Source organism: Panthera pardus, unplaced genomic scaffold, assembly GCF_024362965.1.
Source record: "Panthera pardus isolate Hobbes unplaced genomic scaffold, ASM2436296v1 HiC_scaffold_12, whole genome shotgun sequence".
NCBI lineage: Eukaryota > Metazoa > Chordata > Mammalia > Carnivora > Felidae > Panthera > Panthera pardus.
Window position 1 is genome coordinate 81667811 of NW_026526677.1, and position 23648 is coordinate 81691458.

At 33.1% G+C, this 23648-nt stretch overlaps 1 protein-coding gene across 2 annotated transcripts in view; it reads left to right on the plus strand.

Annotated features, from left to right (window-relative positions):
• The window catches only part of CNTN5 (contactin 5), a 1357742-nt gene that overhangs the window by 1191964 nt on the left and 142130 nt on the right, over positions 1–23648 (plus strand). For both annotated transcript variants that reach the window (XM_053900236.1, XM_053900234.1), the window contains 2 exons: positions 4263–4390; positions 6597–6772. In XM_053900236.1, coding sequence (XP_053756211.1) covers positions 4263–4390; positions 6597–6772 — 304 coding nt within the window. The remainder of the gene's footprint in view (positions 1–4262; positions 4391–6596; positions 6773–23648) is intronic.

The following is a 23648-nucleotide window of genomic DNA, read 5'->3' on the forward strand; positions in this document are numbered from 1 at the left end:
AAGAAGATGTATAGATGGGTAACCAGCACTTGAAAGATGCTCAACATCATTAGTCATTAAAGAAATGCGACTTAAAACTCCCGTAAGATTCTACTACGTAATTATTATAATATCTAAAATTAGGAAGACTGACCATCTCAAGTGTTACAAGAATTCTCAGATGATGCCGTGAGGAATTTAAAGTGTGGTGTAACTGCTTGGAAATGGTACAACATCTCCTTTAAAAAGTTAAACATTAAGCATGAACATAAATCAAACGATCCAGTAATTAGTCCTAAGTACCTATCCAAAAGAAATATAAGCAAATATCCATAAAATACTCTTTACACAAATGTTGATAGCAGCTCTATTTGTAGTAGATCCAAGCTGAAAATAGCTCAAGCATCCACCAAAAGGTGAATGGATAAACAAGTAGTGGTATATACACCCAATGGAATACTATTCAGCAACAAAATGGATTGGATTATTTATCATTGCAACAATACAGATGAATCCCAGCTATGCTGAATGAAATAAACTAAACAGAAAGGATATATAATGTTATGATTTCATGTATATGAAGTTATGTTAAAGTTAAAACTTACTATGGGGACAGAAAGCAGATCAGTAATTGCCAAGGGATAAGGGTGTGATAAGAAGAGATTATAAGTAGAGAACACAAAGGAACACAGAAATACTTTGGGGGTGATGTATGCGTTGACTCTCTTGACTGTGGTAATAGTTTTGTGTCTGCATCCATTTGTGAGGACTTTTCAAAGTATGTGCTTTAAACCTGTGAACCTGTTATATAACTATCATACCTCAATATAGTTTTTTTTTTTTTTTAATGGTAGCTTCCCTTTGCCCTTAAAATAAAGAACAAATGTTTCCCATACTATACTAGGTCCTACATGATCTTGTTCCCATCTGCCTCTACAGTTTCACTTTGGGCCACTCCTGCCCCTTTTATATGCTGTCATCATAATTGGCCTTTTGATTCTTTAAGGTTTTGTGGTCCTTCCCACCTCAAGGCCTTTGCAAATGCTATCCCCTCTCCTTTCCCCACTCTTAACTCCTGGTTAACTTCCTCTGATCCTTCAGTTCTCATCTCAAATATCACTCCCTCAGAAAAGACTTACTGATTCACCCTAAAATACTTGAGATTTATAACTTTCTGGTTTTTTTTCCATTTTAAAATTTGTCACAAACTTTACTTATATTTTAATACATTTTAAATTAATGGCTATCAACACTACTAAAGTATAATAATTTATATATATTATCTAGTTAATACTTTTGAAGAATTAGTTATATATATTTATAAAATTTTACATATAAAGAGATTAACTGCTTGAAATCACACACATAACAGTCAATGGCAGTGACTTAAACTCAACCATCTCTGACTTGAAAGCATATAATCTTAAGTAATGATTAATGATTTTGTAATATTATATCCACTATGATATGGTACCAAAAGAAAGCTAATCTGGAAGTCAAAGCGTGATCTCTAAAGTGACAGTTGGTAAGTAGGTAGTATCTCTAGGCTGGCAGTCTAACTGGAAAAACCTAAGCTAACTTGTGAGGTATCTGACAGGTAAGCCAAAAATGGAAGTGGAAGGTCCAGAAAATGGCCCTGAAATTTGGAAATCAAGATCGCACCAAGAAGTTAGCTATAGGGGTGCCTGGGTGGCTCAGTCGGTTTAGTGTCCAACTCCTGATTTCAGCTTAGGTCATGATCTCACAGTTCGTGGGTTCAACCCCCATGATGTGGGTTGTCCGTGCGGAGCCTGTTTGGAATTCCTTCTCCCTCTCTCTCTCTTTCACTCAAAATAAATAAATAAGCTTATTAAAAAAAAAAGTTAGCACTAAATCCTTGCAAGATAAGGGTAAGCATGATGTTATCCTAGATAGACTGTGGTATTAGGCAGATTAACAAGGCAGAGATCCAGTAATTTAGTGCAAGATGTGAATCAAGACATCTCCAGGGCTAGGCAAAAACTCATGGAAAAGTTTAGAGATAAGAATATAGTAAGCATAACTTGGCACCCAATGCTAGAATGCTGGTTTGCATTTGTAAAATCTCTCCTTACCCCCAACAGACCTTTACTTCACTACTCCCTTACTACCCTGGTCCAATTTGTGGACTTCTCAGCAGAATGAATCCCCAAATTTGAAAATTTCAAATGTAGGAGTTACATAGTAATAGAAGAGGAGAGAAGATAGATAAAGAGGCTGGAAATTGCTAGAAAACATTAATTAAATATTCAGTTATCTAAGTAATTATGTGTGAAATAGCCAGATATTATTATGTAAATCACATTCACAGTCTCATTTAGTTTTTCTTTTTACATTAAAAAAATGCATATGAGCTCATCTGATAAAGATTTGTCATTTGAAGGCTTTTGGTTAAATGACATTGCCACTTGACAGATAAAAAAAATCATGATATTCAAAATTCTTCAACCCCCAAGTGGCCTAAAGTACAGGGGTGTTCATAAACTATCTTTAAAAGGAGAGTATAACGTATTGCCTCCTGTCAGTGAGAAAGGACTTATCTTAAATCAAGAGCTGAAATACTGCCAGTGTCTAAGATATATTTATTTCTTTAAAGGAAGTGGATTTTAAGCCAAACTTCCCACCTGCTAGATTAGAAGCAGTAAAATCCAGATATATTAAAGATATTAGTGATCTGAATAGATTATAGTAATTTAACTAAATTTCATTAAACTTTGTAATTCTCATAAGATAATGCCTATTTGGATAAAGTATGTTTTACTTTCAAGTTTATCTTTTTATAGTATGTTTATCTTTGGAATTTAAATGGAATAAATATATTTCATTTTTATAGAAAACGAGCACTATTTAAATAATGAATAGAATTTTGTATTGACCATCTTGAATGGGTTTATATAACTTTTAAGGGCACTGTGTTTTCCAAATGCCTCAAGTTAGTTATCTCTCCTAGACATATATTACAAAATCAAAGTCTCTATTCCAAGTTTGGCTTGTTTCTAAATTTGTCTTCCTTATACATTATAAGGCAGGTTTGATGTATATTGAAAATAATATGATGTTTTTAAGCTAGTATCTTTATTGATGATAGTATGTAGTTTTAAATTCATAAGCAATAGTCAGCAACCTAGAATCTAATCCAATTGTTACAAAGTTCAATGCTTTTAATAACTCAGTTCTGGGTAATTGGCAAGATTGAATACGTACCTTAAAATAACATGAAGGAAGTAGACTAAACATATTCTTGTTTCTTAAATAGTTTAATATTATATTAACATGGAATACATTATTCTTTTCAGAACCTAAAAGACCTAATTTTAGGATTTTAAGTTCACCAGGGCCACTAGTTCTTATCAAAAGCTTGTTACTTCCTCTCCTAAAAGTCAATCCAAACTCTAGTGGCATAACAAATAAAATGACACTGACAGCTTCTATTTTACTTCAGGTTGCTTGAGGAGGTTGATGCATTGGTGATGTAATGGGTTATATTTCAGGAGCAAAAAAGGGAGAAAAGGACAAAAGTACTAATTAATTTTGAAATCCATATATTTCTGGGAGGATGAATACACAGGATAATATGATAATCCCAAATGTCAACCTTTCACTGAACTTCTAAAAATTTTTTTTAATAATGCTTTAATTTTTCACCTTCATATAAGTCTCAAGGTCCACTTTTAGCAAAGGTCTCGAAAAAGCCCAAATGCAAACTCAGGTATCATGTTTTTATATTTAAAAAGTGCAATGTGAGCAGCCCAGGTATCAGGTCTCATTTTCATACCCTTACCGCACTGGTGGCACTGTAGAGAAACCACCATAAATCATCTCTTGGCTGTATACAATTAATTTTATGTTCTGCACTTGTCCTCCCATATGTTTTTATGCTGTTTCTTTCTATATTTGATTTTTGAGGTCACTCTGGGTTTGAAGTAAAATACTCAAGCTTCATATTAAAATATCGCTGGGTGATATTATAAGTTTTAATAACCAATTTCAGGGTCACCTTTTCCCATAAGTTTTAAAATTAACTGTCAAAAAGTGTCAAAAAATAACCTTTAACTCTCTGACCCTTTTAAATATAAGAGGATATTAAGTGGGTTTATTGCATAATTTCTTGAAGGGTAAAACATTTCTACTATCACATATTTTCACAGTGATCCCTTTATCTTATTTATTATTACCTTGGAGGTGGTTTCAGACGTCATCAGAGTTTTTTACTACTTAGCTGATTTGCAGTAAAAGAGGCAAAAACCTTTTTTAATAATTTTCAGAATAGCTATTCTTCCAGACGGAAGCCTACGGATCCTAAATGCTTCTAAATCAGATGAGGGAAAGTACGTTTGCCAAGGGGAAAATGTCTTTGGTTCTGCTGAAACCATAGCTTCAGTATCTGTAAAAGGTAAGAAAATGTGGCTAACTGTGTTACAAGCATAGTTTCACAGCTTTGTCAGAAAGCAAATAACTACAATATGCATGTAAATTGTGTTTGCGCCTATGTGTGTGCATGCTTCTATTGATAAGATACACTACAAACATAGAACTAACACAGCCAAATTGTCCCTTCCATTATTTAGGAGACCATAAAGAAAGGAACACATTGTTGGTAGAAACTTAAATATTTTGCTTTGAACAAAATATGTGAGAGGATAAAGAAATATTTCTGAAGTTTTACTTGATGTCTCAAAATTTAAAAGTATTCCAACAGTATAAAAATATTTTTCCTCTATCAAGATTAATTTTAACATCAATCAGTAATATTCCTTTGTCACCGTGGGATCTGGGGCAGAAAGGATAGCAGACAGAGGACAGGAATGTGTGGTGTTTGAGTGTGCATCAGTTAAATGGTTACCTGAGCTGCTCTTTGGTGCTTGCATCAATGGAATTCTTTATATACTGTCATTTTTTAGTGTTATAAATATTGTCACTTAAATGTTTCTGTTAGTTTTCTAGTTCTAAAGTGAACTAGATTTTGGCCTAGAACATTTTTTTGAGACTACATATCATTGTTTACTACTAAGAATATCTCATATGTTAGGCAGAAAAATCTCATCAATTGGCAAAGAAATATTTTTCACAACTGCACTATATCCTTGATTTTTTCCATGTGGGCATGTATTATATAGTGAATCACACTTTGGCTAAAAAAAAGTAGAAATGCTTTCTTTTTCTTTAGAAATAAAAGTGTCATTAAAATAGCCAGCACTCTGATATTTTAGAAAAGAGGCAAACATTAACAGAAGGAAGGAACATGATTTAAATGATGTTTTCATTTACAGCATACATTATGGGAATCTAATTCAGTCTGCTAATCTGTGTCTCATTGTGCTATATAATGTTTATCATAATGAAGCAATGCTGGATTCACAGACTTTTTTGTAAATAATATCAAAAAAGTTTTCTGTAAACCAAAAGTTAAATGGAATATTTAGTTACCCAGAACATTCCAATTCTCACAACGTTTAAACTATAATATGCTGTGATGATCTGTCTTCTCTGATGAAGTCAGAATTTAGAAAGCCACACGGAATATCTGACTTTTAGGATGTTAATATTTATATTCATTTTCTCTCTGACTGCTTAAAAGGATGTTGCATATTAAAGGATCTTATCCGTGGTTAAGAATGATGTTTCATCAGACTATGCTATTGCCAACAATAGAGCTAAAATAGGAAAATTAGCCTAATTTTTAATCATTTGTGTCAGTCTTCTTGAGGTATCTACAACCAGGAATCTAGGAAAAAAGACTAAATCAAAATCCTATCTCCATCACCTTCCTACTTCATTTTAAAAAATCATATTTCAATTATTTGATTACTAGCTTAAATAACCCTTAGATGAATAGCAGTATTAGCCTTTATTGGTTCAAACTTATTTTAAACACAGTAAAAATGTATCTATTTTTAAATTTTTAATTGAATCCTTTAGTAATTAAACACACATTTTTTCTCAAAAAATTTTCCATTCAATAATTTGCTTTTCTTTCTGGATCTAAATTAAACCATCCACAATTTATCAAAATTATTTTATAATCAGTTAGAGAAGTGCATTTTCTATTCATAAAAGGGTTTTGTAGTGTATAAAGCAAATATAAGTTGGCATAGTTGTAGTATTATATTTTTATCTGTGTTAAAATAGTAATTTGAGAGGAGGTGACTTCTATAACTTTTAAAGAAGTGAACTCACCTGACTTCTTCCTCCTTAGATATGGAACATATTTTATTGTAAAAAAAAATCCTTTTATTTATACTTGATGATCCTTGAAGGTAGACCAGGAGGTTACAACTTCTTTTTTTCTAATTTTCCTTCTTCTGGAATGCCAAATGCTACTTATAGTTATGTATTTTCTTGTCTTTTTCATCCATGCTTACTTCTTAATAGGAATAGCAACTTTTAAACCATCAGTCTTCTACAAAAGCATACTAAAATGCCCTAGCATACAAAAAAAGGTAATATTTCAATTAATAATACTTTATTTAAAGATGTGTATCCAGAGCAACCGCACTGTATAGATTCTTTGCTTAAGTTTTTCTCTATTATTTAAAATATAAAATACAGGGAAATACTATGTGTTGATTATGTTAATTAATGCATTTTTGTTTCTATAGAACCTACAAGAATAGAACTTACTCCTAAAAGAACAGAGTTAACAGTGGGAGAAAGCATTGTCCTTAATTGCAAAGCAATTCATGATGCTAGTTTGGATGTCACTTTCTACTGGACACTAAAAGGACAGCCTATTGATTTTGAGAAAGAAGGTGGACATTTTGAAAGCATCAGGGCCGTAAGTTAATACACTTCTATTTGTCGAGTACTATAATTTTTAAAATTTACACTCAAGTGTAAAACTTTATTATTTATGAAATGCTAAGGAAAAATAGGGAAAAATATATTTGATTCAAACTATTACTTTCTTTCATTATTATATGTTATGTCAAATTGAAAGTAATTTTGTAAAGCTCAGTAAGTAATTGGAAATACTTCATCATGCAAATCTGATTTATTTCTCACTTTTATTTACTTGATTAATTTTGTCAACATTTACACATTACTTCTTAGAAGTTATATTGCTACATACTAGTGTTATTTAAAGCACTTTAAACAGTAAATATGATACAATAAATAAATGAAATAAGTCTGCCTATCCTACTCCTCAAGAAATAGTAATTTTGAAGATTCTTTAACTCCTCAAGGGAATTAAACATGAGCTTAAGCAGACCTTAAACATCAACCAATAGTCATAAATACATGTCAGCCTTAGACAAGGCATATTCATTTTTTGTCTACCAAGTCATTCCCTTGTAATATCTTGTCCTATATTACACAATTTTGTGGCAATCAACTAACTGAAGAGGGAATCTTTTGAGCCAAATGCTATAGAACATCAGTGTTCTCAACAGAGAAGTGAAAAAAGACCTTCTTCCCCCAAGTTCTTGTTTAAGATAAAAGAATGAAATAATGATGAAAGGAGAGAAAGATGATGGAAGTAGGGTAACAGAGAGAGATTTTGCCTAAAATATCCCTTTTGTTTTGGCTGAAGAGGTGAATCCAAATGTAATTTATGCCTGAAAATCCAACTTAAAGTATTTCCTCGGGGCACTTCGGTGGCTCAGTTGGTTAAGCATCCAACTTTGGCTCAGGTCATGATCTTACAGTTCGTGAGTTCTAGCCCTACATTGTGCTCTATGCTGCCAGCTCAGACCCTGGAGCCTGCTTCAGATTCTGTGTCTCCCTCTCTCTCTGCCCCTCCTCCACTCACACTCTGTGTGTCTCTCTCTCAAAAATAAATAAACATTAAAAAAAATGTAAATGTTTCCTCATACTTGTTAATATCCATTTATTCTTCTGTAAACAGTTTGGGAAACACTAGAAAACCACAGCTGTGGTAAGACCAAATATATATATATATAAAGCTCTGTTTATATTGAATTTTATTTTACAAGTAATATGATACAGTGGGGAAGAAAAAAAAAAGTCCAGATCCAAAGTCAGAAATTTTCTGGATCCAGTCCCAGGTCAATTCTTAATCAGCTTTGTAACAAAAAGCTAGCCACTTAGCTTTCCTGGGCAATAATCTCATAGACAAATGAAGTGAGTGGATTAAACCAGAAAATTTCTAATGTCCCTTCTCACTTTAGAATTTAATATTAGTAGAAGAATAAATATGAACTGTCTTTTTACATTTGCCAATGTAACCAAAATTAAACATTTCCTTCCAAATGTTTCTTTTCATCCTGATTTACTTTGAAATTAATGGGAGAGATAATATATATAAGAAATAATTAATAACAACATCATTCACATCTAATCAAATAAATTAATTTTAATTATTAATGGTTATGTTATATGCAAATCATTTAGATCATGTTGAATTAAACTCATTTTCCCTAATTTGTGACTTTCCTTTTTCCTTTACCTGGGGTTAACAGTTCCTTCAAGATTGTGAACAAATAAAACAGAACCAGAAAAATGTAATACAAAAATATCACATTTCAAAACAAAAATATACTAACAAAAATATATCTTCTTAAGATTATCTGTAAAAATTCACTCTGAGTGATCAGATACATAAAGTAAAAATATGCCTAAAATGAATATTGGGTTTTCTTCATGTAAACAGGACCCCTTTTTGTTTAAAATATCGAGAGAAATTAATGGTCCTGGTAAAATTATTCTTATATAATAAGAATTCTTATTTTTGTCTCTTAAACATTACCACTTTAGTTTGATATCATTCATTTGTAGCAATAAATACCTTTAATCTTTTTTATAAAGTTGGAAGTTGACAATACCTGCTGTATCCCTCTTTGTATATATGCTGTTCTTGCCTTTAAGACATAAAAAATTGACTCCTTACTCCATGCAAATCCATATGATAAAGGCCATGTTAAACTTAGGCTCTGGATTGTAGACAGTAATAAGAAGCTATAGAATAAAAGAAAAGAAAGCACATTATCATACTGAGAAGTGAGAATAATATTTAGTTTTAAGGTAATTTAGCACTCATCATTTTTAGTATATTTAGAATAATTAATAGAAATACATATGTACTTAAAAATATTTGGAAGCTCTAAAACTACCATAAAGAAATTATCTATCCCCTTCCTCTTAATTACCTCCAACTCTGGTTGAGTCCTGGCTGGCTTCAAGGATACATACTGGAGAAAATTCCATTTTATGACATTGATAAGGCAGAGAAAAAAAAAATGCTATCCCCCAAATAATATATTTTAAGAGGAGAAATGAAAGTTTTATAAATAAGGGAAATTTGGGATGCCTCTGGACTTGTGGGCTACTTCCTGTTTAAGAGGACAACTGAAGACTCTGGTGATAATAAGGACAGGATAGGACTCAGAAGAGAAGATGATTTATGAACTGCTCTGAGTTTTAAGGGAAAGCCATTGAAGGACCATGGGGACCGAGGCTAGCACAGCAGAGTAAGAAAGCCAAACAGATTCAGGGACTGCTTAACCAGGAACAGAGTATGCCTTTGACTGAATTAACTGCCCTAGACCTAACCTACCAGTGGGCAATTGAATAGGGGTAAATCAGAAAAGGAAGAGGGGTATACTTTTTGAGCACATTAACACTGCATAGCATCAAGTGAATCAACCAAATCTCTGGGAGAAAAAATACCAATGGTGTTGATATTTAGCATCTCATAGATGGCAAAATATAGCTTAATGGAGTTCTTTACTTTTCAACTAATTGTACTGGTGTCTTTTACACACAGCCATTGTTTCTTAGATAAAACTGTAAACAAAATTTTAAGTGTAGCTATCATACATCTATATATAATGTTATATACATGGTTTTGTTTTAAATAAAATAGCTTTCAGACTGCATTACAAGAGAATGAAAAAAACATAAAATCACATCTTGTTAAAAAAAATAATAACTATTGCTTTGAAATTTAAATTAAAACATCTGTATTGAAAATGCTTCTATTTCCCTTGCCCCTTTTACTTATGCCAGGTTTTACAAATCCAGGATTTTGACTGATTTGAAGTGAATCCTAATTACCAATGCCACTGTTAAAAGGGTCGAAACAATCCAAATAAATATTTGATCCCATTCACCCAAATCACTTTTTTTGGCAATGATATGAATTAACTAAATGTGACAAGTTAGTGAGGCTATCCTTAAGATATTAATTTCAGTTCATCATTACAAGTTAAGTGCTGTGGATGAAAGTAAAATACACAGCCCTCCATCCATAAGAGAGCACAGTTTAAGGGAGAGACCGCAGGATGAGCTAGTGATCTATCTGCTATAACAGTGCTATCACCAGAGAACTTTGTGCATATGGCTGTCAGGAGGAAATGGTTTCTGAACCTGAGCTGGAAAGGTAGGATTTTGCCAGAAGGCTAGGAGAGAAAACTATATCTCAGACAGAGCGAGCTGATAAAGCAAAGACAGAAGGGACAGAAGAGTTTAGAACATGTTTCAGGAACAGTGAGGAACCACTAGACCTAACAACAGAGTGAGGGCACATAGTACACAATAAGTGAATAGTTTTTGAATACATTTAAAGAAAAGCAGCAGAGACCAGTGTAAAAGGCCCTGACTTTCAAGCCATGGAATTGGGGTTGTATTTGGAAGGTAGCAGGGAGTCATGTGATTAAGATTTGTTTTTTTGGGGGAGACAATTCAGACAGCTGTGGGGAGCAGGAATTGAAGCTATTGTGGATTTTATATTCACTCTAGACTGATTAAGCAATTAGGAGTTGACCATTACAAGTTTGGCCTTAAATAACCATCCTCTTATCAAATAAGGTATTTACAATTGTGTTTCAACACAATTGTTTATGTTGGTCAGAGGTCTGCAAGAACCTCCTAATACTCTCAAGATGTCTGGACAGTACCTGAGCATGGCCAGGTAGCCCCCAAAGTTACAATCTTAATGGAGAACTGTGGTGATCCATTGTTTTTTCAGAGACTTGAAAGTCCTAATTATTCGTTAGAGATATAAGCTAGTTTTAATCTTTATAATGTTAAAGAACAGTTACACTGAATATACTGGAAGCCTGAAATTTGCTCTGTTTTTTGGAAGAGAAAAAACTTAAACATTTGTAATCAGGATAGTCCACTAAAGAAGAATTGCCCTTTCCATTATGAATTCTTCAAACATGCTAAATTGTAACTAAATGGGCAATAACCAAATAAAAGTGCACTATTTGAATGGTCCTTCATATTTACTGAATTCTCTGGTTGTAACAATATACCCAGGAAGGCATAGTAGAGATATTTGACATCATTTTTTAATGAGGAAACTAAAGCATAAGACTTTTCCAGGGCACATGGATACTAAATCGGGGTTATAAGACTAAATACAGAGTGATTTTTAAACTGCATTATTTATTCTTTCTTCTTTGTAAAGCGTACATTTTCCATATTCATTGACCATATGTGTTCATCCCTTCTCTATAAACTGTGGGAAATAAAAGTAAAAAGATGATTTGGTTCCAGTCTTTAAGAAATAAAAGATAACATAGAATATTAAGCAATTCAAGAAAAAAGATGGCTATAAAAAACAATTACTATTTTTTATTACAGCCAAATATCATTGGCTGTGTGTGTGTGTATACACATGCACATATACATATATATAAGCTATATACATATATATAACCTATATATATAAGATATATATATATATATCATAGATATATATATATACACACACACATATATATAAGCTATATATACAACTCATCATAACAATTATATGAAGTAATATTATTTGGGGAGAAGGTGCTACCTGACCTAGACCTCATTAGGATAGGAAAAGAAGAAAGAGAAAGGCAACCTAAAATGAGAAAAGATATGGTATCTCAGGGCTGTGAGAGATCTTGGAAATTACAGGGTTTGTCCTAGGCTGATACTCCATCAGTATATTAGTGTCTGCTGGAACCATTTTAGTGGTGAGGAACTCACTCCTATGAACTAGTCCATTCCATTACGAATCAGACCTCAATGTCAGAGTGTTGGAAAATAGGAGAAATTGTGATAATCTGTATACCAAGCATAGGAATCATAAAGGAACATACCTGTTTCATATCTATAATTTTTGTGGCGTATTAGGTAGATAAAAGGGGCTAGAATACAAATTCTTTAGTATCATAAGGATTTGACATTAGTTGAAATGTTCTAGCCTATGCCAGTCTTCATATTATAGTTACTTTTGTTCCTAGCTTATCTCCTTGGGAATTAACATCTATTTCCTAAGGATTGTAAAAGTCTCAGAATGGAAGACAGTAAGTGCTTAACTGGCACCATTCTCTTTCCCAGTGGAACAATGCTAATGTTGTAAAAATGAATGAAATCATTGGACACATTGTCAGGGTTTACTAAGGCATAAAGTTCTGAGGACCTCTAAAGCATCTACTACATCTTCTTCATCACATTAGCAGGTCTTGGAGGCATTTCATAACTAACCAGAAAGTGTGTGAAAAGGCAGAGGATCAGTAGCTCTATCAAAGGAACACATTCTCTTTGGTTCATTATACTCACTAGTAATATTTGTACTTTCAAGTAATAAGGCCTCCTAAACTCTGAGCCCTAACTTCTCCCTCCCTGACAAAGGGCTTGTCTTTCCTCATCACTTGATTACTTGCCTCCTAGATCTAGGTCTTGCTGTAAATCCCAGCATCCTGGTAACTCACCAACTTTCTGTTCTGTGCTATAAACTTTTGACTTGCACATATTTGTTTTACCACCACTTTCCAGGTCTTTCATCTAACTTAAGAAAAGAAGTCAATTTGTAATTTTAATAGGACAGAATAATCACCAGTCAAACTTGGTCTCTTAAGAAAGAGAGAAATTACCCTAAAAGGCCCTAGAATTTTCAGACTATTCTTGGAAAAGTTACCACAGCCATTCTCCCTGCTTAAAGAAAAATTCCTCCACCCACTATCTTCAAAGTAGTAGTAGCTTCCATAGCAAAAAAGAATGCCCATCTTTTTTGGTATGTGTATATGTTTCATGCAGTCCTATGAACAGGAACAAAATATGCCATTAAAATCTGTTATTCTATAACATTTTATATATTCATGAAATAAGCTAAACTGTGGGGTCCCTAAAAACAGAAGCTAATACGCTGTTTTATTTTTTATTACGCTGCACTATGGATGTCCACAGAATAGCCACTCAGTCAATCTTTGCTGAATAAAAAAATAATTTGAGGGACACCTGGGTGTCTCAGTCAGTTGAGCATCTGACTTCAGCTCAGGTCACAATCTCAGGGTTCCTGACTTGGAGCACCACATCAGGCTCACTGCTGTCAGAGTGACAGCAGTCACTCTGGTGGGCTCAGAGCCCACCAAAGTGGGCTCAGAGCCCACTTTGGATCTCCTGTCCTCCTCCCTTCTGCCCCTCCCCCACTCATGTGTGCTTTCTCTCAAAAATGAATAAACATTAAAAAACAAAAAAGACAATGTCTACTTAAAAAAACTAATAATTTGATGTAAACCATTTTCTCGACTTAGCCAACTATTGCATTATTTCAGAGATTTTAATATAGTTAAATACTGCATAAAATTCTGTTAAAACCTTTTCTTACAACAGGATAGTTTATGTACTTGCTTTTTTACTTTGACACAAAATTGGATATTCACTTGAGCAAAATTTGGAACTGAATAAAAGGTGACTGCCTCTGTGACATCTAAGACAGTCAATTATTGGGAGAGTCTTCCTTAAATCCTGGGGATGTTACCTACATAATCTGTGGGCCATAATACCACCAGGATCACAGCTGAGTAGTAATACCATGTTGATTATCCACCTCCATTTACTCTGATTAGCAGGGGGTCCCACAAAGCAAAATTTGAAGTGAGCCTCTTCATAGTTGGTCAAATGTAGCAAAATCAGGTAATGCTTCCAACATTATCACATATAAAAAGACAACGTTACTCATTCAAATCACAGGACTCACTTTGTTCATTTAAATATAGTCCATCAAAACAAACTTTCTGGGTGTGGTAATATGGTGAAGATACAGAGATTTTTTTGCTCATTTAAAGGTCCATTGTTGGTAGTTATTTTATCTTTATAATACATTTATATAGCGTATGGGTGATATGAAAGTCACTAGTTTCTCTTCAGTGTTTTTTTTTATTTTTTTAACGTTTATTTATTTTTGAGACAGAGAGAGACAGAGCATGAACAGGGGAAGGGCAGAGAGAGAGGGAGACACAGAATCTGAAACAGGCTCCAGGCTCTGAGCCGTCAGCACAGAGCCCGACGCGGGGGCTCGAACTCACGGACCGTGAGATCATGACCTGAGTCGAAGTCGGACGCTTAACCGACCGAGCCACCCAGGCGCCCCTCTTCTGTGTTTTTTAGTGAAGAACTGTTAAGTTTACTTTTTTGTTATTGTTTTTCTGAAAGAGAGAAAAAAGAAAAATAAAGCTTCTTGATAGAGAAAGTCAATTTTAGTGTAGGCTATGGCAGGAAAAATCTGATCAACATAGCCTGTGTTCTGTGATCTCTGAGGGGATAAAAATACATACTTTCTAGAGATTTTCATCAGAACCAATTAGGATATTTCCAGTTATTGCATTAGGAAAGGGGGAGAATGAGAAATATAAAACACTATTTACCTCTTAATAGAATTTGCTTTCCTGGATTGTAAACTCCAGAAATTAAATACGCTATTAGCTCACTACCTCCAGAGATTAAGAAGTGCTTACATGTTGAGGACTCCATAATTTTTTTCGTTTTGAAAGTTGTTTTTCTCCAAAATTATTTTTCCCTGTATTAACTCAGGCTGGATTTCTATAATACTACATTGTCCTTGGGTTGGTTGTTTTTAATCCAACCAAAGGGTGAGTTTAATCTGGAATAAAGTGTCTGTTTCTTTAGAAATGTGACTATTGGTAGACCCCAGTATGTGTTTGCAAAATCATGTCATTGTTTTTAACTTTGACTATTAAGTCTATCTGATTATTTCAGTGACTTCATGAAAATACATTCTTACCTAATTCTAAGTCATTTTCAATAATGAGTTACTTACTTAGACTTACTAGTCTTTTTAATACACATAACAATTTTATAATATAAATTTTCACACCAAATAACACTCCAAATACTTTGAGTTTCAGTTGAGAATTTCGATTGTGCTTATCTGTTATTACTTTAAATTTCTGTCAGTTGTCCTGCAACTGCACACTGATGAATTATCAAATGGACCTTGACTCTGGAACTCCTTCCCTGTTCCAATCTAATAAAGATTTATTTTTATAAGACAGCAAATATTTTTTATAAATATATATGTACTAAATAGCTTAAAATAAATTAGTAGATAAAAGTATCTTTAAGTTATAAAATTGTAGTTTTCCAGGTGTGTCAAATATTCAAGTCAAGTTACTGAAATGAGTACCTAAATTACTATTAAATCCTAATACTCATCTTTTCTCAATACTCCAATTTTGTACAGTATTTGATTTTATTTGTTTCTTAAGAGGATGCTATTCAAATCTCAATAATTTTTTTTTTAAAAATTCCCGTTTTCTTGTTTTCTTGTATTCCTCTCCCTTTCATTATTCAAATTGATTTGTGGGCCTATTCAAATGAATTGAATTAGGAAGGATAACTAATTGTGTCCATTTTAACTGAGGCTACCGTAGGCCACTGTAGTAGACACCATGGTGTATTGCCCAGATTGCCTTTAAAAATTGAGGTACTCTTTTCCCAAGCCACTGAAAGTATTGGTGGCTGCTCGCTTCACCAAAGTCCCTCTCTGGGAATTGCCCTCAGCCAAAAAGAGTTGTCTGGCCCAAGTTATGCCCCAGCTTTTCAGTCCATGACCAAAGGTAAGGATGATGAATGCTTAGGGATGGTTATAAAGGATAAGCTGAAAACTTTGTTGTGAATGCATTTAAACAACGTCCTCTGCTCAATTCTACTTTCTTCATTTTTCACAAATATTGATCCCAAAGGCATTCCTTAATGGAGTCTCCGTCTCAGAGACTGTTTCTCTGAAATTCTGACCTGAGAGCCGTAATGGCAAATGCCATCACTTAGAAAGCACTGGAAACAGAGATGAGTAATAATAAAAATAATCATAATTGCTCTCATCCACTGAATGCCCACTAGGTACCTGGCAACATGCTAAACTTTTCAAATGCTATTTCATTTAACTCTCACAAATACCCTATGATATAATAATTGGTTTTGTTTTTATTTGTGGTAAAAGGGAGATGATGTTTTAAATTTCCTACTTTCTCAATAAGTTTAATGTGAAATTATAGTAAATATCCTTCATTCAATTTAAAATTTGTGGGTCAATTATTCTCATTGCTGGTAAGATTTTCATATATTCATCTAAAATTACTCACCTTCTATAAAGTTTATACTATGATTATGTGGTTACATTTATACTATGCACGTTCTTTTTCCCAATATTTGCAAACTTTACTATCATGAACTATCTCCTGTAACTTTACCAAAAATATGTTATGTATATTTTTTAAAGGCAAAGGTATAAATCGGACTCTTTAATATTTAGTTAATCATTTCAGAATAAAATTGAAACAGATTCATTATCTGATTAAGATCTAGGCTAAAATATATAAATAGAATTTTACATCATAAAGAGAACTTTTACCCTTCCTCTTTTATATGAATTATTTCATTTGATTCCCACAATAACATTGTGTCAGACAAGTTACACGTAAATAAAGAAACTGAGCCCCAGGAAGGAAGAGGCATGGAGGGGACATCATTGCTGAGATTCTAGGCAACACAAGCACATTTATAACACAGCCACCATTATCATTTAAGCTTCTTTGAGCTTAAAACTTCATTGCCATGAATGCTATTCCAAATATAGTTTGATGTTTTTGAAACAAAGACATGAAGAATGAAAACTACCCATAATTCTTCACAGTAGCATTTTGAAAATTGAAGACAGAGAGAGAGACTGTGTTTCTTTTCTGTAGTTCTACCTCTCTAGCTAGACAACTCAGCCTATTTTTACCTGACTTATTTGAACACTATCAAAAAATTAAACTAAAATATTCTGTAATATCAAATCACCAAATTGTGTTAAAAAATCCTCTCACAAAAATTACTGATGATGGATTGAAAAACATCTTAAAATATCCTCCCATACTTGCCTTTTCAGATGTTCTGTGGGTGTGTTTTCCTATTTATTAAAGCTCACTCTTCTGGCTGTTGTAATTGTATCAGTGTATAATGTATCAACCCATTTTTATCAACTTCACTTTTTAGTCTTTTGAAGATTCTTTCAAAATGAATATGAGATAAATTATGTTACATTGCTTTTACAGCTGAAGATGAGACGATGAATGTAGAGTACAAGAGTTGCAACATTCTTCTGAAGAAAATATTGTTTCCACATTTGAGACATTTAAAATTCTGTCTTCCTACTATATTACTTACAGGACTGTTGGTTTCATGTGAGTTTTCAACTACCAAAACCCGGTTTTCAAGTCGGATAGCTGGTAGGGTTTCAGATTCTTCCCTTTTCCTCATACACATTCTCCCAGTGCATCCATTATACCTTTCCCATCCTTCCACCAAAGCAAGTATCAAAATCTACTGTAAATTAGTACTTGATTCTTTCCCTTCTAGCCTCTACATTTCCAGAAGTTAATTATATGTTTATTTTCTGAACTTAACACAGTACCTGGAGTACATTAAAGACTAAATAAATATTTGTAGAGTTGCTAAAGGAATCAGTGAAGATAGGAGTAGATGAACTAAAACAGCCATTTAGTGTAGACCATTTAGAAACATATGTTAACTATACTATCTGAATAGCCTTTTTATTATTGTTAACCAAGAAAAATTTCTAACTTCTATTGAAGTTAGAAAGAATATCAGTAACCAATAGTTTTATTCATTTTGCTTCATATGAAAATTTAAATATTCTTGATATTGTGCTAAAAGTAATCATTTTCTTTGGAAATAATAACCACAGGAGTTGGTAATAAAAGAGAAATAGTCAATGGATTCTAGTTACCATGTTTAAGCAATGTAGATATGTTTTATAGGGTTTTTTTCTTGTTATTTTTAATTTTTTTTAGTGTTTACTTATTATTGAGAGACAGAGAGAGAGACAGAGCATGAGCATGGGAGGAGCAGAGAGAGGCACAGAATCTAAAACAGCCTCCAGGCTCTGAGCTGTTACCACAGAGCCCAACGTGGGGCTTGAACCCATTGACTGTGAAATCATGACCTGATCTGAAATCAGATGCTTAACCACTGAGCCACCCAGGTGCCCTGTTGGTGTTATTTTTTAAAAAGTACCTTATGTGTATCTATGTATCCAGGAGATATAATTTAACCTGCAGAATGATGAAATTCATAGTAAAATAAGGCCCTTGATATTAGAATTTACAGCTTGTAGGAATAATATATAAAAGACAATTATTTTTTTGTTGTTGTTTTTAAAAGCCTTAGTAAATAAAAGACTGTCCTTATTCTCTAATACCACATAAGGTTTAGGATTTTATAAGCAAACATGGTTCAGTTTACATTTTGAAACACTATTGATATGTAAGTATTGTGTTTTAGACTGAGTCCTATATTATTTCTTAAAGTGATTTTCAAAGACTTGGTTTTTGAGAGGCCATTATTTTCAAGACATCTTTGAAATTCTACTTTTATTTTGAAATTTCTCTTTCTACATCTGTTTTGTATTAAAGTCTAAAGCATGCCTAAGTGTTATGATGTGTTTAGCTTTTAGCTTTTCAAAATCCTCTAGTTTCTTACATGGACTATTTTTATCATGTTATAATACAAAAGTGCACTTTAAGAGTCTAGAATTAATAACTCAGTAAGTAGCCTCTCAAAGATGTTTTTTCTGTTGTAAAAGGAGGAAGATAAATTTTTGGAGATAACTATTGGGCTATTATTATTCACTTCCTTTCTTCATCTGATATCCCTCACATAAAAGAAATGGAAAAGATCAATTTAGAGAATTTGGAAAGCACAATACTTTTATGTTTACCAAATAATTAATGGCTCTATAGAGTATTTTATCAATGAACAGCAGATGAATTCAGAATTTATATCAGTTCCATAAAGACTTATTGAGCACCTATATACTAGATACCTGTCCAGAAACTGAAGATTCTGTAGTAATCAATAACAAACATTCTATGGGAGGTATATGAATAAACTGAGATAGAGTGTTGCCTTTGAGGAGCATTGGGTCTTAACAGAGGAACAGACATATAAACTGGTATGTGGCAAGAGCAATGGAAGAACTGTGTTTAGGAAACTCAGTCCAAGTTGCACATCATCTAATGTGTGGAAGCAAAGCATACTTTCTGAATCAAATAACACCTGAGACTATTCTTACAGGAGAATAACATATGTATTGCAGGCAAAGCAGGAAGAAGAAGGGGGAGAAGACATTCCGGGTAGGGACAGAGCATGAAAAAAATATGAAAAATACTAAGGTTTTGTGTACCAAATCCCAATAACAAACAATGGTCTTACAGTTTAAGCAAATTACATCTAATATTACTACAGAAGTTCCATTTTAAAGAAAGCTGCCCATATAACCTTGGAAAGTTAAGCAAATAGTTATGATTATTCTTGGTTCCAGTTAAAGCAAGTTACATATTCCTGGTAAAAGTAAAGCTGCCAGATTTTTCCAAATTAAATTATATGTTTCTTAGCATAAGTATATGTTTTACATAAATTTACACCTTGCTTGAAGCTGTCTATGGAGTATATAAAAAAGAAATTAATTATTGCAGTGTTAAGATTCAATATTCAGGGTCATGAGCTAATTCCCTGAGAAGTACTATGTGATTTTTTAAGAAGTCTGCTTGTTATTCTAGAGGCAATTATAAGAATACAACACAGTTAAGGAAACAGGCTAAAATCAGAATTTCTGCTTCCATCCATATTTATTGCTTTAGTAAATTATATATTTTTGAAGATAGGAATCATATCTACCTTGCTAACCATTTTGAGTACTTGATATCATGCCTGGCAGATTATTTGCTAAATAAAATATTTGTTAAATGAGTTATCATATAAACAAATAGAATTTTATGCTCTTATATATAGTGACTTTCTCATTTCCCTGCTCATTTGTTAAATTACCATACCAAAAATAATAAATAAATAAATAAAGGAATATATCAATATCAGGAAAGATTTTAGCCTTTTTTTTTTTTTTTTTTTTTTTTTACTTTACAAAACTTTAGTGGTTACCTGTAATATGTATAGTACTATATGAGGGCAGGGAATATATGGTTGAGTAGCGTGTGATTTCTCTCTTCTAGAACTCCTAATCTAGATAGATTTTTAAATAACTATTTAATGTGATAAGTGTTATAGTATTGAGATATTATACTGTTGAGAGAGGTAAACTCTGGAGGAAAATTTTGACTTATTAACCAAGTATGTCATTGGCGGAAAGACTTGTTCTTAGAATTAATATTCAATTTAATTTATTACTAAGTTCATTACCAAAGGTTATTCAATCAACTAGTATAAGGTAAGGTAATAATCCAACTGATAATTTTTAAATTATCCTAAAATTAAATTTTTTCTCATTATATAATTTACACGTCTGCAAAACCAAAAGGATTAACTATCTTGAAGCAAAATTAGCTAAAATAATTTAGAATGCATAAACTGTGAAGATATTATGTTGTACTAAAAAGTTGAAAGATTTCATATGAAGAAGCCTACTTGAAACTATAAAATATTATATTTTATCCTTTTTAACTGGTGATAGCCCCACAAATAAATAAGCATACTGACAAATTTGTTTTAAAGTACTTATTAAATACATGGTATTTTGCACACGCATTCCTGAAATCTGCAGTCTAATTGCCATAATCCATCATTTAAGTAGTAACGAATACTGAAAGACTGGCTTTCCTGAAGTAAGAGACCTCTGACATGCTTTGCTCACAGTGCCCATCACATAGGTAATGATTCTGAACAGGCTACTAGAATGTCTTCAATGTTTAAACAACTTTAGCTAATGTTAGAGATGCAAGCATTTCAATAAGATGTTTCTATTTGTCTTTAAGAATAATCAGGTAAAAGACATTAAAGATCACTTTTTCTTAGTTACCTTGTTTTTGCGGGGGAGTAGGGGAGATGTTGCCCAGATTGCTGTTTCCAGCCACATTTAGTCACATACCAAAATTCTGACTGAAATAATCCATTGGTGTGTTTATTTTTATATTTTAGATGTTGATAAAGATGTTGATTACATATATATATATATATATATATAGAGAGAGAGAGAGAGAGAGAGAATATTTCACAGTTTAAATACCAATGAATTCTTTTTGTATATCTACTTTTTTTCCTAGTTATTCAACTATAGAAAAGTAATTAAGGAGTAGTTATCCTAAATATATAGAGATGAACATTAAATGAACATAGTTTGTATTAGTTAGTTTTTGCTGCAAAATAAATCACTCAAAAACTAAGTGCCTTCAAACCATCATTTATTTAGCTCATGATTTTATGAGTTGGCAATTTGGGCTGAGTTCAGCTGGAGATCATGGTCTCAGCAAGACTCATTCATGCCTCTGTAGTCAGCTGCCAGTCAACTTTGAAGCACTAATGTTAAGGGCTGGCTTAACAGGCTGGGTATAGGCTAAGGATACAGGGGCAAATGAGCCACATGTTTCTTACTGTCCAACAGTCTAGCCCAGACTTGTTCACATGGAGGTCTCACAATTCCAAGGTCCAAGAGCAGAAACATCGTGGTCCCATAGGCCTAGGCTCAGAACTTGTTCAATGCCACTTCTGTCACATTCTATTTTAAGGCCATACCAGATTCAAAGGGTAGAGAAACAAGTTTCTGCTGGGAAGAACTGCAAGGTATTGCGGACGTTTTTGTAATCTACCACCATCTATCCTCCGGCCACATTTTCTTTTTTTTTTTTTAACGTTTCTTCAACTTGGAACCCTCTTCCCAGGATTAACAAAAGTCTCATTCAATTATGGTTCCAGTTTCTTTTTTCTTAGCTTTTGTTGCAAAAAGAATTTCACAAAATTTATGACCCAACTCTATGGGTCAGTAATTTGAGATGGGCCTTTGAGCTGTCTTTTCTGCTGTTCTCACTTGGGCTTATATATGCATCTGCAGTCAACTACCAGGTCAACTAAGAGCTATTTGGCGGGGAGAGGGGCAGGGAGGCACCTAGGATGGTAGGTCTCTGTTTTTTTTTTTTTTAATTGTTTTTTAATGTTTATTTATTTTTGAGAGAGAGACAAAGTGTGAGCAGGGAAGGAGCAGAGAGAGAGGTAGACACAGAATCCGAAGCAAGCTCTGGGCTCTGAGCTGTCAGCACAGAGCCGGACATGGGGCTCGAACTCGTGAACTGTGATATTATGATCTGAGCTGAAGTCGGACGCCCAACCGACTGAGCCACCCAGGCGTCCCCACTTTAAGTGGTTTCTCACTCTATAGCGGGCCAGCCCAGGTTATGCCACGTGATTGTTACAGGTTTCAAAATAGCAATCTCCAGTGCACATGTACATTACAAGCATCTGTTTGTTCCATGTTTGCTAGTATCTCATTGACTATTGCAAGTCACTTTGTGAAGTGCAGTGAGTGTGGGTGGGGGTTACCCACGGGTGTACTCCAGGAAGACATAAAAAAAAAACTTTGGGACCATCACTGCACCAGTCTACCACACAGTCAATTATCAGTGCTAAATGATCCTTACCTTCAACTATGGTATCATTTTTAAGACTAACCTAAAAACTAAATTACACATGTGGTGTTATATAAGGGAAAAATAGTCATTTGCACAACACTAAAACAACATATGCTGTCACTACCAACACAAACTAGGTTAACTGTCTATGTAGTCACTGTCTGATTTGGTCTTTTTTTATTGAGTTAAGTAAGTCAAAGTGCTTGATCTGGTTATGCAAAGTCATTTTTCCATTTTATATGACTTGTGTTTTCTTTTTTAAAATATTAGGGATTTTAACACTTTGCCTTTTAATAGAAATTTGGCAACAGTTAGAAAAAAGTAATTAACAGAGAAATCTTACTTGTTTAATTAAAAGATGAATTAATTGTTATTTCAGGAAAATAGCATATTCTGAAGATAATTGTAATATTAGCTACCTTATCTATCCTAAAATAATCCATGTTAAATGTCTCTTCCAAAAATTGGTTCTAGTGATTTGTGTGTTTTAGTTCTATCTTGACAAGAACAAAGGCAGGTATATTTATTAATGAATGCTGAAAAAGATTGTGGATATATCTAAAAAAGGAACATACTGAATATTCCATACCCAAAATAAATTCATAGACTGTTTTAGCCAGCATTTCCAGTTGTTTCTCATTAAAGAATGGTTGGTATAAATTTTTGTTACCACTGATTTTGCTACAGCTGAAACTCTTGAAGAGAATGGAAATATTTATAAAACTGTTCACAATCTAGAATTAAATAAACAGTTTATCCTATAAGGCTGTGATAACAGTAGAGTCACTTAAGGAAAATAGTAAAGATGAAAAATTAATTAGTTCAACTTCATATCATTTTCAGGTTCTACATTCAATAATTCTGTTTCATATGAAATATACTGATATAGATTACTATTATTGTACTTATAATTGTGGCTTTAAGGTACAATAAAGGAATATAGATGTAGGATGTGAATGTGTTCCTCAAGTGAATATTAGACTTGAT